Source organism: Pristis pectinata, chromosome 5 (genome assembly GCF_009764475.1).
Source record: "Pristis pectinata isolate sPriPec2 chromosome 5, sPriPec2.1.pri, whole genome shotgun sequence".
NCBI lineage: Eukaryota > Metazoa > Chordata > Chondrichthyes > Rhinopristiformes > Pristidae > Pristis > Pristis pectinata.
This window is the reverse complement of record NC_067409.1, coordinates 82713710-82728872: the sequence shown is the minus strand read 5'-3', so window position 1 is coordinate 82728872 and position 15163 is coordinate 82713710. Positions and strand designations below refer to the sequence as shown.

The 15163-nt window shown below is 37.9% G+C and overlaps 1 protein-coding gene and 1 long non-coding RNA gene across 6 annotated transcripts in view; one reads left to right on the top strand and one right to left on the bottom strand.

The window, feature by feature from the left end:
* Nucleotides 1–218: 218 nt before the first annotated feature.
* Nucleotides 219–12409, bottom strand: LOC127570600 (uncharacterized). Its single transcript, XR_007956371.1, has 3 exons — nt 12319–12409; nt 8079–8225; nt 219–356 (listed from the first exon to the last, which is right to left on the bottom strand). It is a non-coding gene; the product is annotated as an uncharacterized LOC127570600 (long non-coding RNA).
* Nucleotides 12070–15163, top strand: part of LOC127570595 (putative tyrosine carboxypeptidase MATCAP2) — a 42563-nt gene continuing 39469 nt past the window's right edge. For 3 of the 5 annotated variants that reach the window (XM_052016291.1, XM_052016292.1, XM_052016290.1), the window contains exons 1-2: nt 12070–12184; nt 12332–12440. In XM_052016291.1, the coding sequence (XP_051872251.1) occupies nt 12416–12440 (25 nt within the window). In that variant the 5' untranslated portion in view covers nt 12070–12184; nt 12332–12415. Of the gene's footprint in view, nt 12185–12331; nt 12441–15163 lie in introns of those variants that run through there. The other 2 variants (XM_052016293.1, XM_052016294.1) reach the window with 2 other exon arrangements.

The following is a 15163-nucleotide window of genomic DNA, read 5'->3' as shown; positions in this document are numbered from 1 at the left end:
TCTGATATGAATTCATGACCTTCTATCTCTCTTATGTTGGAAGAGAACATGCCAGGGGATTTCAGAGATGCTGTAATCATGACTATTGCCAAGAAAGAAGACAAGTGTCTGTCTTAGGAGTATCACTGTAAGGATCTTCCTCAAACTTCTCCTCCCTGCTGTAATCATGACTATTGCCAAGAAAGAAGACAAGTGTCTGTCTTAGGAGTATCACTGTAAGGATCTTCCTCAAACTTCTCCTCCCTGTTGCAATGTGGATTACATACATCAAGAGGCACAATGAGAATGTTCTTCACTGGGTGACAAATCCAAGAAAGGTGTAGGGAATAGCTCCAACTTTACACAAGGCTTCACCTCTGCCAAGAGAGAAGAATTATGAAGTATAATTAAATTTGTCTGTCCCAAAAGTTCAACACCATCCTTTGCCTGCTCTGTGGTATATATTCCAGCCTAAGCCTGTTTGTTGCTGAATTCCCATTAGTCTGATCAAGCTCTATAATGTACTATTTTTCTGAAATATAAAATAAATAATTTCTCCTGTTCATACACAGATCCTCTCAACTGACAGCTAATAAATGAACAGCTACAGCCATCAAAGGCTAAAGATACTTTTGAGATTAGAAAGTATTTATGAAGCTCATTGATGTACTCTTGACTGGGTCCAGATACAGACATATCGTTTCTTTTTATCTATTCTTCATGTGAAGGAATTACACATATGCAAAAGGAATGTTAGTTTTGATGTTCAGTTTAAATTTGCAGGATAAAGAAGAAAAGACTGTCATTACAATCCCCTGACTTTAGAGTTATTGGTATTCAATTTTCTCCAGTCTCAAATAAGAACCAATTTAGTTTGGGATACCAGTGTTTCTCACTTAAGCTGAAGGTTATTTTTCATTGGCATGACCCCAGGTAGGAACTATCTGCAGCTATTTGGAACTAGAAATCACACTTCATGAGGAGTCCATGGATAGTGATCAAAAATGGATTAAACTCATCTCAGTTTTCTTCCTTCTGTCTCCTCATTTCTTAGCTTCCTGTACTGCCTCAGGGTGAACAAAACACACTGCATGCCTGGAGTCCTCTTCACTCCCTTGCTTTGTTTCTGACTTCATATCCTTTCTATTACAAGGCTACTTCCCTTTGTAATACCACTCACTTCCATTCCCGCCTCACTCAATCTGCAGCTGAATCACTCATTCGTACCTTTGTCACCTCCAGACTCAATTATCCTAATGGTCTCCTGGCCAACATCCTGCTCTCTATAAACATAACCATATCCAAATCTCTCCAGAACTTGTCCTTGGTCTTGTTATTCATATAGGCTGCCAAACCCCAGCATCTCAAATTTTTATTCATGTGTAAAAATCACTCCATCCCTCATCTCTTCCTATGTCTATAACTTCATCTTGCTCTGCTGTTCTCACCATATTCTCTGTTTCTCTCACTTTGGTCTCTTCTGTATTTTAAGCTCCTTTGCGATACACTGGTACTGTGCCATTGGCACCAATATCTCTAGAAGTCCTGCCTAAATACCTTTGCTTCCTCATCTCACTCTCCTTTTATATTTCTACAAAACACAAACGTCACTGCCCCTTTTAGTCTACTTTAAAAATAACCTTGAAACATTTTTCTGTATTGAAGTCATAATATGATTGCAAGTTGTTGCTCCTTCCCTCACACGCTTTCCCCTCCTCTTCCTTCTTCCATTGGTCTCCTTTCCATTCTTCAATGGTTTCCCTTTCTTGGCCTTCACTGGCCCTCCCCCAGCATCTTCGCTCTTTCCGTCTTTCTAGTCCCCTTCCCTCCTCCAACCAATTCCTTTCTTCCTTTTAACTTTTTTTTCTGCCATCTCATGTCCTTTTTCTCAAGTCTATATGCACTTATTAAATATTGTTATAGGCTATTACTTTAAAGTTAACTGTGACATAGAATTTTTAAGGAGGATACACCCATGTGACAATGTATATATACATATTAATGGGTTACATTATTTCTGGACTGATAACATTTTAATGGGTAAATGCTCTATCTAGTAGGGTACAGAGAAATATAGACCAAAATAGCCCCATGTTCAATTCCTCCTCTGTGATGAAATGGATATATAATGGGTGGCTGAAGCTACAGGTGATCTCAGAGCCAAGTCGTCATGCTTCAAGGAGCTTCAGATTTGATTTGTAGTATTGATTTTTACATTGAAACAATCAATCAAAATGGTAAGCTTTTTAGCATTAACAATTACGTATGAAATGTGTCAGCCTTTGTTGTTATAAGAATATTTACATTACCACTACCTTCTACCAAAAGCAGGTCTTCTAATAATGTAACTTAATTACAATCTCTATGTGACTGTGTAGTCTAAAGAAAAGGCTCCTTTATTTGTGAAAAGCATTCTGAACACATTCCTCAGTGCTGTAATCACAACTAATCTTCAATGATTCCTAATACATCGGGCAAACCACACAAGGGCATTTTGACTCTGTGACATTATTTGATCAAAAAACATTAAGAAGATCAGGATGCCTTTATACAATAGTAACAACAGGATAACTAACATTAATATGATCTGGAATTAAGAAATACTGTGAATCATGAAGCAGTCATAGTGTTTTCTTTAAGAAAGGTGAAATTCAAAAATATGAGGTATCAGCTGTGTACGCAGATCTGAGAAAATCTGCTAAATTGAGCATCTTGCTAAATTGTGGTGTTTAGTAATTGATGAGAATGGGAATTTGTTGCAGAGGAGAGTGTTGCTCATGGACTTCAACTGCATCAGTAAGTAATTAGAATAATTCACCAAAATGATTCAAGGGCTCCAAAGATTCCAAGGAGACATTATATATGTATTTATATTGCCTGTAATATAGAAGATTGAAAAGCAATTTGATTGTGGATTTTTATATGTTCATAAGGTGGATAGAGAAGAACCTTTTCTGCTCGTAGAGGAATTTGTGACAAAAAGTAGTTAACCTTAAGATAAGAACCAGAGCGTTCAGAAAAGAAATTAAGGAACAATTTTTGACACTAAAGGAATAGAGATTTTGAACTCTTTCCCACAAATTTGCATTAATTTGCATTTGTCTTAATGCATTATCTTTTTAAGGTGTTAATCATGCATGTTTACAAAAAAGGCATAATAAATTTAAAATTTAAATGTTCTACACATCTTTTCCACATTGGATGAAGCAGATGGCTCCGGCATGGTGAATTGTGACCTGCCTTGGGGGTTGTGTGAAGCTCCTGAAAAACATGGTGGTGGCAGCTTTGCTTCTTGCAGCCTGGAAAAGGAGGTTTCCTGATGACAGGCAGCTACATAGCTGCAGTACATTTCTTCCTCACTGCTAGGCAGGGGTGAAAATTACTGTGATGCATGGGAGTAACATCTCCAACGTGGTGTCTGCCTACTACATTATTGGTAAAAGGGATATCCAACAACAAGAACCTTGGTTGCTGACTTGTTCAGCCTCGGCTTTCATGCTTATTGGCATGAGAACTGCTGGCTGGCAGGTGCACCAGAAGAGGCTCACTCCACATCATCATCTGTTCTTTGAAGTGCTGATTGGCTACCTAACTGTAGCGATTAGCGTAATGCTATTGCAGCGCCAGCAACCTGAGTTTAATTCCTGCCGCTGTCTGTAAGGAGTTTGTACGTTCTCCCAGTGTGTCTGCGTGGGTTTCCTCCTGGTGCTCTGGTTTCCTCCCACATCCCAAAAAGACGTACAGGTTAGGAGTTGTGGGCATGCTATGTTGTCGCCGGAAGAGTGGTGACACTTGCTGGCTGCCCCCAGCACATTCTCAGTAACGCAAAAAGATGCATTTCACTGTATGTTTCAATGTATGTGTGGCTAATAAATAAATATCTTATACCTTAATATCCCAGACCAATCCTGACCCCAGATACCCTCTATTCCCAGCAAAACTAGATGGGCAGCAATAATTAGTAGCAAGGAGACACAAGAGACTACAGATGCTGGAATCTGGAACAGGGAAACAATTGAGGAAATCAGCAGGTTGAGCAGCATCTGTTGGGGGAAAGAAACCAAATTAAGGCATCAGTTCTGACACAGGGTCTTGACCCGAAACGTTGACCAGTCCTGATGCATGGTCTCAACCTGAAACATCGACAATTCTTTTTCCCACCCACAGATACTGCTCAGCCTGCTGAGTTCTTCCAGCCGATTGTTTGTTGTTCCATGATTAGCAGCAAGTTTGAATGAATCCCTTGTTTTAAGTATCTAGGTTAAATACAATTACATTTAAGAATTAAAGATTTCCTGAATTTCCCTCTTAAATTATTACAGAATTAATCTTCTTAAATTAGAATTTGCCAATTACTTGGTTTAGGATTTTTAACCTCCAGTTTTGGGCAGGATTCCACTAGAATGGGTCTATAGTCTCCCAAGTGTTGCTAGATGGGGAGTGGGGCTTTCCACAAGCACAGTACAAAGGCTCTTGTGGCTTTCAACCAAACAGATTGTGTGAACCCTGCTGGTGTCAGATTTTGGAAAGACAATTTTATTGCCGGTTGTCATAGTGGCACTACTGGGGCCAAGTTAAATGAGCTGCACACTTTGTCAATGTGTAGCCAAGCTACTTCTAATGGTCATGCAGTTACCAATGGTGAAGAGAAGGAATTTAAGAGGTTGGAATTTGAGGAACTCTGAAATTTGGGAACTATAGGACTGGAAGTTACAGAGTTGGGGATGGGTAAGCCTATGGATGGATTTGCACACGAATGAGAATTTTAAGTGATCCCTTTACAGCTTTCCATCAAACCATTCAAAATATTTGTTTCCTGTTGTTGTCTAATAGTGCAGAAATTACAGTGATAAATTAATGATTAATCTTTTTAATCTGGCAATTAATTGGGATATTTTTAAAAACAAAATCATTCAAAAGCCCTACTGAAAATTATTCGTAATGTGAGATCAATGGATATTTGCTTAACAGAGGAATATAAGGAATGGAGCATTCAAACAAATTCCACACCACAGGCTACCAATGTTTGAACCTGTGAGAAATTAGAATTAATCTTGGCAAAGAATAAGTAAGTCAATGAGGCAGTAAAAAAGTTGAGTGTTTCAAGGAGTTAATGAGAGAATTGGGAAAGGGAGTTGGTGGGGGTAGTTGGTGGAGGGATGGGAAGTGGTACTGTGGAGGGAGTGCTGGTTCTGTAGAGGAGCTATGACTTTTCAAATATGCTTGAATTCGGAAATGTTATGCAAACTGGTCAAATAATGTCAAAATAAGCATGGCAGTTGATTCTGACCATCCAAAATCAATCAGAAAACATAAATCCTTGTTGTAATGGTAGTATTGCCTACTTCTGGATGAGCTCAGTTGGGTCAATTGGTATTCACTTAAACATGTCATATGATGGAATTTGCCTGTACTTTTTTGTTGCAATTAAAACATAATTGAAGGACAAGGAATCCACTAGAGGGCATTAGCTAATTTCAAGCAGAACTGAAGCCAGAGCTGCACAAAACTATAATGAGGTTCGCTGACTGAAACAATGATTGACAACTTCTTTTTGACTCTGGTAATAGTGAGCACATTTGTAATGAACAGGGTGAGGCAGATTATGAGTTTCAATGTTAGAAACTTCTGGAATTTTGACTAGCTGATGATCTTGTTTATTGATGATAACATTTTCATACTGCAAGCCCAGAACTTGTACTTGGGGTTCATTGAATTATTTGTAAAACAGATGATATATTGTTGCTTTCAACAGTCTTCATTACACAGTAATTTCTATAATTAAATAAAATAACATTATAAATTTTATTCCAAAATTTACTTTTGGATTAAAATAATAATGTTTTTATCTTCTCCCCTTTCTTCTTGTAAATGCCCATTGATATGAAGCATTTGCAATCCCCCAGTATCCTATGCCCCCAAACTAAATAGCCCAATCCTGACAAATTGGTCATGGATGACACAGATGCCCTCCAACTTAGTTAGGCTTTCCCCATCTGCCATTCTGTTTTAATCATTCATCTCTCAATTAACATAATCCTTTCACATGTCCCATTATTTTATTGTTCTTATTACATTCTAAGAATAGTACCTCTTTAATTTAATCATTCTTCTGTATTTCAGCTAACTCTCTTTTATTCTTCAAAGAGATTCCATCACTGGACTATCTGCTCTCCTCGCCTTTCAGCATTCCAAAGGCATCATTCCCTCTGCAATTCCCAGTCCAGTGTACTGCATTCGATGTTCCTGATATGGTCTTCTCTACATTGGAGAAAGCAATTGGAGATTGACTGACTGCTTTGCAGAGCACCAGTATTCAGTCCACGTGAGCAACCCTAAGCTTTCAATTGCCTGTCACTTCAACTCTCCATCCCACACCCACCATGACCTATCTATCTGTGGCCTCCTGTTATAAACTTGAGGAGCAAGACCTCATCTTCTGTTGCGTCCTCTGTTTGGTTTAGAACTGGCTAGTTCTTCTGCAAGTCATCCATTTGTAATATTGACTCATTTCTTTTCTCTCTCTACTAGCACAACCTGGCCTGCTCTGCATTTCACAACTTTTACATGTTTGTTTATGTTCTCTTTCTCTAACTCACTGCACTAATCTATCAACCACATGGTCTTATCAACAGCTTATCACCGCACAACCTGGCTTCACCGTCTCAGAGAATCTCCCTTTGTCCTATCCATCCCTCCCACCTGCTCTGCAACTCAAAACTAACTTGCTTTCTATCTTTCCAAGTTTCTAATGAAGGGTCTTTTTGACCTAAAACGTTAATGCTTTTCTCTTTCCATGGACAATGCCTGACTTGCAGAGTGTTTCTAGCATGTTCTGTTTTTATTCCATATTTCCAGAATCTGCAGGTTTTTCTTGATTTTTTATCTCTTTACCCTCTTCTTTCCTCTTGTTGTATTCTTCAAGCTTTAGTCTTGTGGTCACTGATCTCAACATATTGAAGACCTGAACTAGGATGTAAGGGACTCAGTATAATATTTGCAAATAACATAAAACAGGGGGCACAGTTAATTGCAAAGAAAACTTAAGTGACTTCAGAACAAGGTAATAAGTTAATAGATATGAAATAGAATAGAGGCATACTGAAATTTTGAAATTCAAATCTTTAATAGTGATAGGACAAGTTAATGAAACTGTATTAAGAGAATATGTGAATTTATATTTTCTAAAAATGAGTATGCATTTACAAAGTCAACCCATGATTAGGCAGCAGTTAGCATATTGTAATAAATTTTGGGAATTGTCCATTAGGAAAGGGATCAAGGCCATGATAAAGTGCCGAAGATTTTCACTGAAACAATACCAGGATGAAAGGATTTTAGAGAAAAGAATTGAACATTTTATTCTCTTTTACACTGGTGCAAAGAAGTTTATAAAAGATCTAATTAGCTGTTTAAAATGACTAGGGCTTTTGATAACAATAAATCTCCAAAATTTAGATTGTCTGATTGTCGTAACTCTAATTATAGGGCTTAAATTTAAGGTCATCACCACAAGTATGAAGGGTAAGGTTAAGATTTTTTATTATGGATGGGTTTCAGGGCAATTACCTACAATAGTAGAAGTAGAATTGATAATGCCTTTTAAAAGAAGTGAATTGATATTTGAAAACAAATCTTGAAGACAAGCATAATGGGACCAATAACTAAATCCGTTCTAGAATCAAGCAGGTGCAATAAGCTAAATAGCATTCTTTTATGCTGTAGAATTTTAAAGCAATCATTTTTGGAAATCTGCCCAACTTTAACACTTGTACAGTACATGACCATGGGTTCAGTTCACTTGAATTACTTCACACTGCATAATTATTGCCGGCATTTATATAATCAGAAGAGTCTCCTCCAAAGTATCCTAAACAACTAGTCGTTTGCAAAATCAGTGAAGAGTTGCAATGGCAAAATAAAATACATGCTGTTGCATTCTGTGCAAAACATAACCACCCAAAGTTACCTAAACAATAATGAGTACAGAAGTTGTACTGCAATGATTGCATTTTATTTGATGCTACAAAATCCTCTGTTCTTTTGTTCATCGCACACATTTTAGTGAATCCGATGGACTTACTTAAAAATGTACTTACTTTCATAATAACTTCCCCCTTCTGTTATATGTGTTTGTTGTAGACTGTGTAACATTCTGCGTGATTCTACCCTCATTTCTTTGCTGTTATATCCCAGTTTTCAATTTAGTTTTCTATTTCATCCTTTTCAAGTTTCTCCACCAATCCCTGTTAACCACACATAAATACATTAATCACTGTAAATGAATACTTGCCCACATCAAAGGACCAATCTTTGCATCACATCCTAGCTTCAATCAGACAGGTACTTAACAAAAAAAACCACATCAAACACTGCCCGCAGTATTGATTGTCTCAGTGGCAAAACAGTTCAATGCAGAAACTTGAACTTTGAAGTCTAATTCTATAGTATTTTTTTTGTTTTCTCTACTTCATATCCTTTACAATAGTTCATTTAAATATTCCTCCCTCAGTTTTTAACATCAGATTATTTATGGCTATACCTTGTTCAGTCTTTTAATGTTTTCATATTTTGCCATATTTTCTTACAATATAGAAGGAGGCTATTTGATCCATTGAGTCTATGCCAACCCTCTCTGAGAATTCCCATCAATTTATTCCCCCATTTATTTCCCTGTAACCTATTCTCCTTCACATGCCCATTGACTCCTCACTGATTCTTCTGTCACCCACCTATGCTAAGGGCAATGTGCAGTAGCTAATTATTGTACTACCCGATGAAAATAAGTACAGCTTCATATTTTTAAATTATCTTGCAATCAAGTATTGCCAAAATGTCTGAGGCACTATCATCGAAGAATCTCACTGAGAATAAAGTTTAAGCAAGCTAAGTGGTTAACTTTAAATCTGAGAGGATAATATGCACAAAAGAATATTTTTCCCTGGTACCTTAATGTATATGCTAAAATTCATAAAATATCTCTGTTTTCTCTATTTTCTCTGTTAATACCAAAAGATTCTATTAGGGACTTGTGTGGCCTAAGACACTATGTGGATTGATGTGCAAAAAAACATTCATTTTGTCATTAAAAACCTTAGGTTGTCCTATAGTGTTTTGAACCGATCAGGTACTGTTGATGTTTAGGCAATGTCATAATGTACCAACCAGCACACAGCAAGATCCCATAGATAGTACTTAAACATGTATTCAGATAATTTGTCCTGAACTGAAGGTAGAAAATGCTGCTTTTATTTAACAGGTCAAGCAGTATTCATGGAAATATGGAAAAATTGTTTGTTTCAGGTTGATAATCTTTCAGCAGAAATGTAAAAAGTTATAAATGTAACAGATTTTAAGCAGTATCTGGGGGTTGAGTCATATTTAAGGTGGCAGAAATTATGGAGATGATGTGTTCAAATGTGGTGGCTGGTAGTGTGGAAAGTGAGGATGAGGACAAATTTATCCCTGTTCACTAAACTTCCCTGAGATGAAAAAAGAGAAAATGAAGAAGGGAAGAGCCAGAGATGGACCTTGTGAAAGTGAGAACTGGTTGAAATTGGTGGCAAAGGTGATGAAACTTTTGCGTCTGTATGAATGCAGGAAATAGAATCATCAATATTCTGGAGAAAGAGATGAAGCGGGTGGGCTGAGTAGAAATGAAACATGGAGATGGGTTTAGCTTGAAAAGTGGGAGGAGAGAAAATATTAGAAGAGAAGATCTATGAAATAGTGGAAGGCAGAAGAGTTTAAATGACTTAATGGCCTGGTTGGCTTTAACTTTTAACAAAATCTGTTGCAGATTATGCAGATTTAGGCAGGAGACTTGAAAACCTCAAATAGAGTGTGTGTAATTTATTCACAGGCTCTTCACAGACTGCCTCTGGAACTTTCTATACAAATTGTCGCAGCAAAGGGAGCAGTTAGTCATATGACACAATCCTTAAAGGAGCGGCAGCCTTAAAGCAACAATTATTTTTCACAGTCAATATTACATTTACTATAAACATGAAAGGAAGGATGATACAAAGCGAATGGGAGTTGTAGTGAGACAAGAAAGAAGAGACTGGAGAGGATGAAACGAACAAAAGCTAAATAATTTGAATAATTACCCGCAAATATTATATAAAATATGAAGTAATAGAAGATACTAGAAATGTTCCGCAGGTGAGATAACATCTATGGAGAAAGAAACAAAGTTAACATTTCAGGTAATGACCTTTAATCAGAATCAGGCAAGTTATTGAATCTAGAATTCAAAGTCAAAAAACTGTAGATGCTGGAAATATGCAATGAGAGCATAAGTAATGCTGAGGATATTCAGCAGGTTAGGCAGTTTATGTGTATTAATCAACTTTCAGGTCAATGCCTTTCATCAGAACAAAGAAAAGTTAAAAATTAAACACATTAAATTGCAGAGAAGGGGGGAGGGTGGAAAGAACTAAGGGTGCTAAGGGAGAATGGATGGTGCAAGTGGTGGTGATACTGGCCGGGAGGACTGAGCTACCTGGAGGATATATCAATATAAGGAGTTGAATAAGAAAGAGGAGAAAGAAGAAAAAACACAATGCTGGAACTCTGAAATAGAAACACTGCAATTGCTGAAACTTAACTCTCCATCCCACTTCCACCCTGACTTTTCCGAATTTGGCTTCTTACCACTGTTCTAATGAAGCCTAAAGGAACAACATCACATTTTCCAACTAGGCAGGACTCAACAATGAATTTAACAATTTTTAGATAATCAGCCTTTCCAATTTTCCCCCCAGAATTTGGCAGTTTTGATGAAAGTGATCAACCTGTAACATCAATTAAGTTTTTTTATCTCCATACATATGGCCTGAAGTGTTCGGTATTTCCAGCATTCTTATTTATTTCAGATTTAATGTTTTGTGTCTCACCTGAAACATTAACCCTGCTTCTCTCTGCAGATGCTGGCTGATCTGCTGAGTATTTCTAATATTTTCTATTTTTATTATGACCTGATATTATTTTACAATGCATAACCAGAAACAATGTAGTTTAAGTAAACAGATGTGCTAATGTTGATTGAGAGCTATATGTTGACCAGCACGTTGTGAGAAATCCCAAATTCTTCTCATAGTGTCCTGGGATCAGCAAGGAGCAACTCCAGATCCTCAGAGATTTACAGCTTAATGGACTCAATAATTTCTGATTGGTCAAGCCTCATATACTGAACAGTTATGTTATAATCACTGCAAGTTTAAATCATAAAAAAATGCTCCTGATTTCCTGCAAATATCACGGCAGAGGTCACGGATGAAGATAGCCATTCTTTCTAGTACTCCAGCTCTGCATTTGTGACATTCATGTTACCAAAGGGAATGGTTACTCACAATATTCTTGACTTCGAGTTAAACGGCTACTCCATGCGGGACATGTAAATTTGTACAAAAATGCATTTACCATAGCAACTTAATATCGTGCAAATCATTGAATTCACAAGCTGCCGACACTGGGCATCCAATTGCATTTTGAACATTTCTTTGCAGAGCTTCTGCCTCTACTAACTTGCTTGGCAGATTATTGCATTATTTATCATCCTTGAAGTTCTTTTAAAAATGTATTCTGATTTCAATGATCTATATTCGACTGAAATAATGTATGGATTTATAGTGTCTATGCAATTATTTATTATGATTTATCATTAAACCATTAAATTGTGAAGGTAATTCTAAATTTTATGCAGATTATTGCATTATTCATCATCCTTGAAGTTCTTTTAAAAATGTATTCTGATTTCAATGATCTATATTCGACTGAAATGATGTATGGATTTACAGTGTCGATACAATTATTTATTATGATTTATCTTTAAACCATTAGATTATGAACGTAATTCTAAATTTTGATTTGACACTAAAATGGAGCACCCCCTCCTTTGCGTGAATTGCCTTTAAGGCTCCGGAGAGTAAGTGATTCCAAACATTTTCTGTTTGAAAATGAAAACTTTGGATGCGCTGGAACGAATGTCAGATCTCATCACAAAAAGGACTGCACGGCGCTCTTTCCAGTTACAATGTCACAGAGCATCGAATTATGACGCAATAATGAGGTTACCTTGGGAACGACGGCGGGACACCGGAGAGAGGAACGTGAGAATGACAGACGGAGGGTCGGGGGCGCGGGAGACTGCGGCAATCCTGCGCAACTGAGGGTGGCGGGGAACACAGGCCACCGGTCGCAGGTTTTAAACTTTAAAGTGCTAGTGTTGCGTGCAAATTGCAATCCCGCACCGTGCATTTGACGACAATTGATCGAGTCGGGGACGCTGTTGCTCCATTTTTATTGTGCGCGCACTGTTCATTTCTTTTTATGTACCTTTCTCCGCCAGTGTGAGCAAAGAACCCCGAACAGTTCTGTCTGCTGCTTCTAGTGGGTCCGTCTTCCACTTGCCAGCCACGGGAGGTTGCCAGGCATGCTGGAATCAATCCGAGTAACCGGTACGTGTCACTTCCTGTACTGGGGGAAGCGGAGCAAAATGTTCAGTTATTAATCTGGAGAGGGGGGTCTTGATCGGCTATGAGATTTGGTGGGTTCTTCACTGATTTGGAAAATTAGAGAAACAAGTCTGGAATCACATCCGTCGCATTGCAGTTGTAAATGGTGCGGTGGATCAACATTTTATCATGGGTTTCAACCGTTCTATTTGAGGATGATTTTTAGCGTTTGAGTTTTCAATAGCGGTCTTTGCATACTTCTTCGTCAATCTATTTTTAAATTGTGGTACAGTATATATGTAACATGCACCTTTAAATGCTGACCGCTGCGAGATCGGTGCCACCCACAGTGCGGACCCATTTACCCGCAATGGTCAGGTGAGGTGTGAGTGGCATAATAAAGTGGTTCGGTGATTAACAGATGGTGTTTTGAAGGGATACTGTCTTTGCCTTTGGCAAATATGTTTGTTTTCGTTCGTTTACATCACTTGCCGTGCTTCTCAATTGTATCACACCTATATATTGTTTCATATATATGATGGGTTTTAGGTTTGGTTTTTTTTGCTCTTTAAAAACACTGAGAGCAGGAAAGTTTTAACCTTTCACTCCTTTTGGTCTGGAAGTTTCCAAGAACCACAACTCTTTTGGTGTGAATTTATTAAATCATTTTCATAATATTGGAAATGGATTATACCACTTTATTGAAAAAATATACCATGTATAGGGCATAAATACAACTGAGTACATAAAACGGTACAGCACAGGAACAAGCCCTTGGGCTCTCGATATCTGCACTGACTGTGATGCCAATCTGAACTAATCCCATAGGCCTGCACAAGGACCATCTCCCTCCATTCCCTGGCATGTTCATGTGTCTGTCTAATCACTTCTTAAACATTGCTATCGGATCTGCTTTTACCCTTTCCCCTGCTAGTGCATTCCAGATACCTTCCACTCTCTGTGTAAACAAAAACCTGCATCGTAAATCTTCATTAAACTTTTCCTCTCTCACCTTAAAACTATGACCTTCAGTATTTGATATTTCCATCGTGGGAAAATGACTCTGACTATCTACACAATCTATGCCTTTCATAAGTTTAGATTGCCCCTCAGCCTCCAACGTTCCAGCGAAAACGATTTAATCAAGTTTGTCCAACCTCTCCTTATAGCTAATACTTTCCATTCCAGGCAACATCCTGGTAAACCTCCTCTGCACTCTCTCCAAAGCTTCCACATCCTTCCTATAGTGTGGTGACCAGAACTGCAAACAGTACTCCAGATCTGGCCTAACCAAAGTTTTATATCACTGCAACAGGACTTGCCAGCTTTTATACTCAATGCTTAGCTGATGAAGGCCAGTATGCTGTACACCTTTCTTACCACCCTATCCACTTGTGCTGTCACTTTCAGGGAGCCATGGACTTGCATCTCAAGATCCCTCTCTACATCACTGCTCTTAAGGATCCTGCCATTTACTGTATACTTTCCCCTTGCGTTGACCTCTCAAAATGCACCACTTTACTCTTGTCCAGGTTAAACTCTATCTGCCATTTCTTAGCCCAAATTTCTAACTGATCTATATCCTCCTATATCCTTTGACAACCTTCCACACTATCTGTAATTTCACCAGTTTTTGTGTCGTACATAAACTTACTAATCAGACCATCTACATTTTCATTCAAATCACTTATATAATATATACTACAAACATAGAGGTGCAAATGCTAATCTTTATTTAAGGAAGCATGTTAATGCATTGAAAGCATTTCAGAGAAGGTATACTAGTCTAATTTCTGGAATGGGTACATTGGCTTACGAGGAAAGGGGGTATAAACTGGGCTTGTATATACTGGGGTTAGAAGAGTGAGAGAGGATATCATTGGCTTAGAGGATTTTGATGGGTCTTGACAGGATGGATGTTGAGATGTTTCCTCTTGTTTGAATTTAGAACCAGGATTCAATGTTTAAAGTTAAGGGGTTTCCCATTTAATACAGAGATGGGACACAAAAGCAAAAAAACTGTTTATTTTGGCCATCTGAAATAAAACAAGAATGCAGGAAACACTCAGCAGTTGAGAGAGAGAGACAATTAAGGTTTCAGGTAGATGATGAGGAGTAATAATCATGAAAATATTGGCATTTTCCCATTTAAACTGACGGGTTCTTGAAGTGGGTCCTATATTTTAGGAAAAGAAACAAAATTTGGATTTTTGTGTGAAAAAGATTAATTTAAAGAAAAGTAGTGACTGAGGGGACATCAGGGGTAGGATTAGACTAGGTAGTTCAAGTTGTATTGACTTGATTGGCTGAATACCCCTATTTTTGCTATAGCTTTGCCTAATCTATCAGGGGTTCATAGATTTCATTTTATGAAGCACATTTGTTGTCTTTGCCTAGCCTGTTCCAGCTTGAGAATCCAGACACAAAGCACTGCAGTTGATTATTAAGTGCCATCATAAATTAACTAGCAAACCATTCATTGTATCAAATTGCTGCATAAAAATGTAATGAGAGTAAAGTTGGATGGACTGTGTAGCATTGACCTTGGTATTGAACCTGGAAATGATGAACAATACAGCCCAGCCTTGCAAAGTCGTCTTCATGATCATTGGGGAATTCTGCTTAAATCAGGGGAGCTCTTCTATAGTTGAACGATCGACGCCCTGTCATAGTCATACACTTTCTTTCCAGCATCATTCTGGTTTCCCCCATCATACTCCCTATTC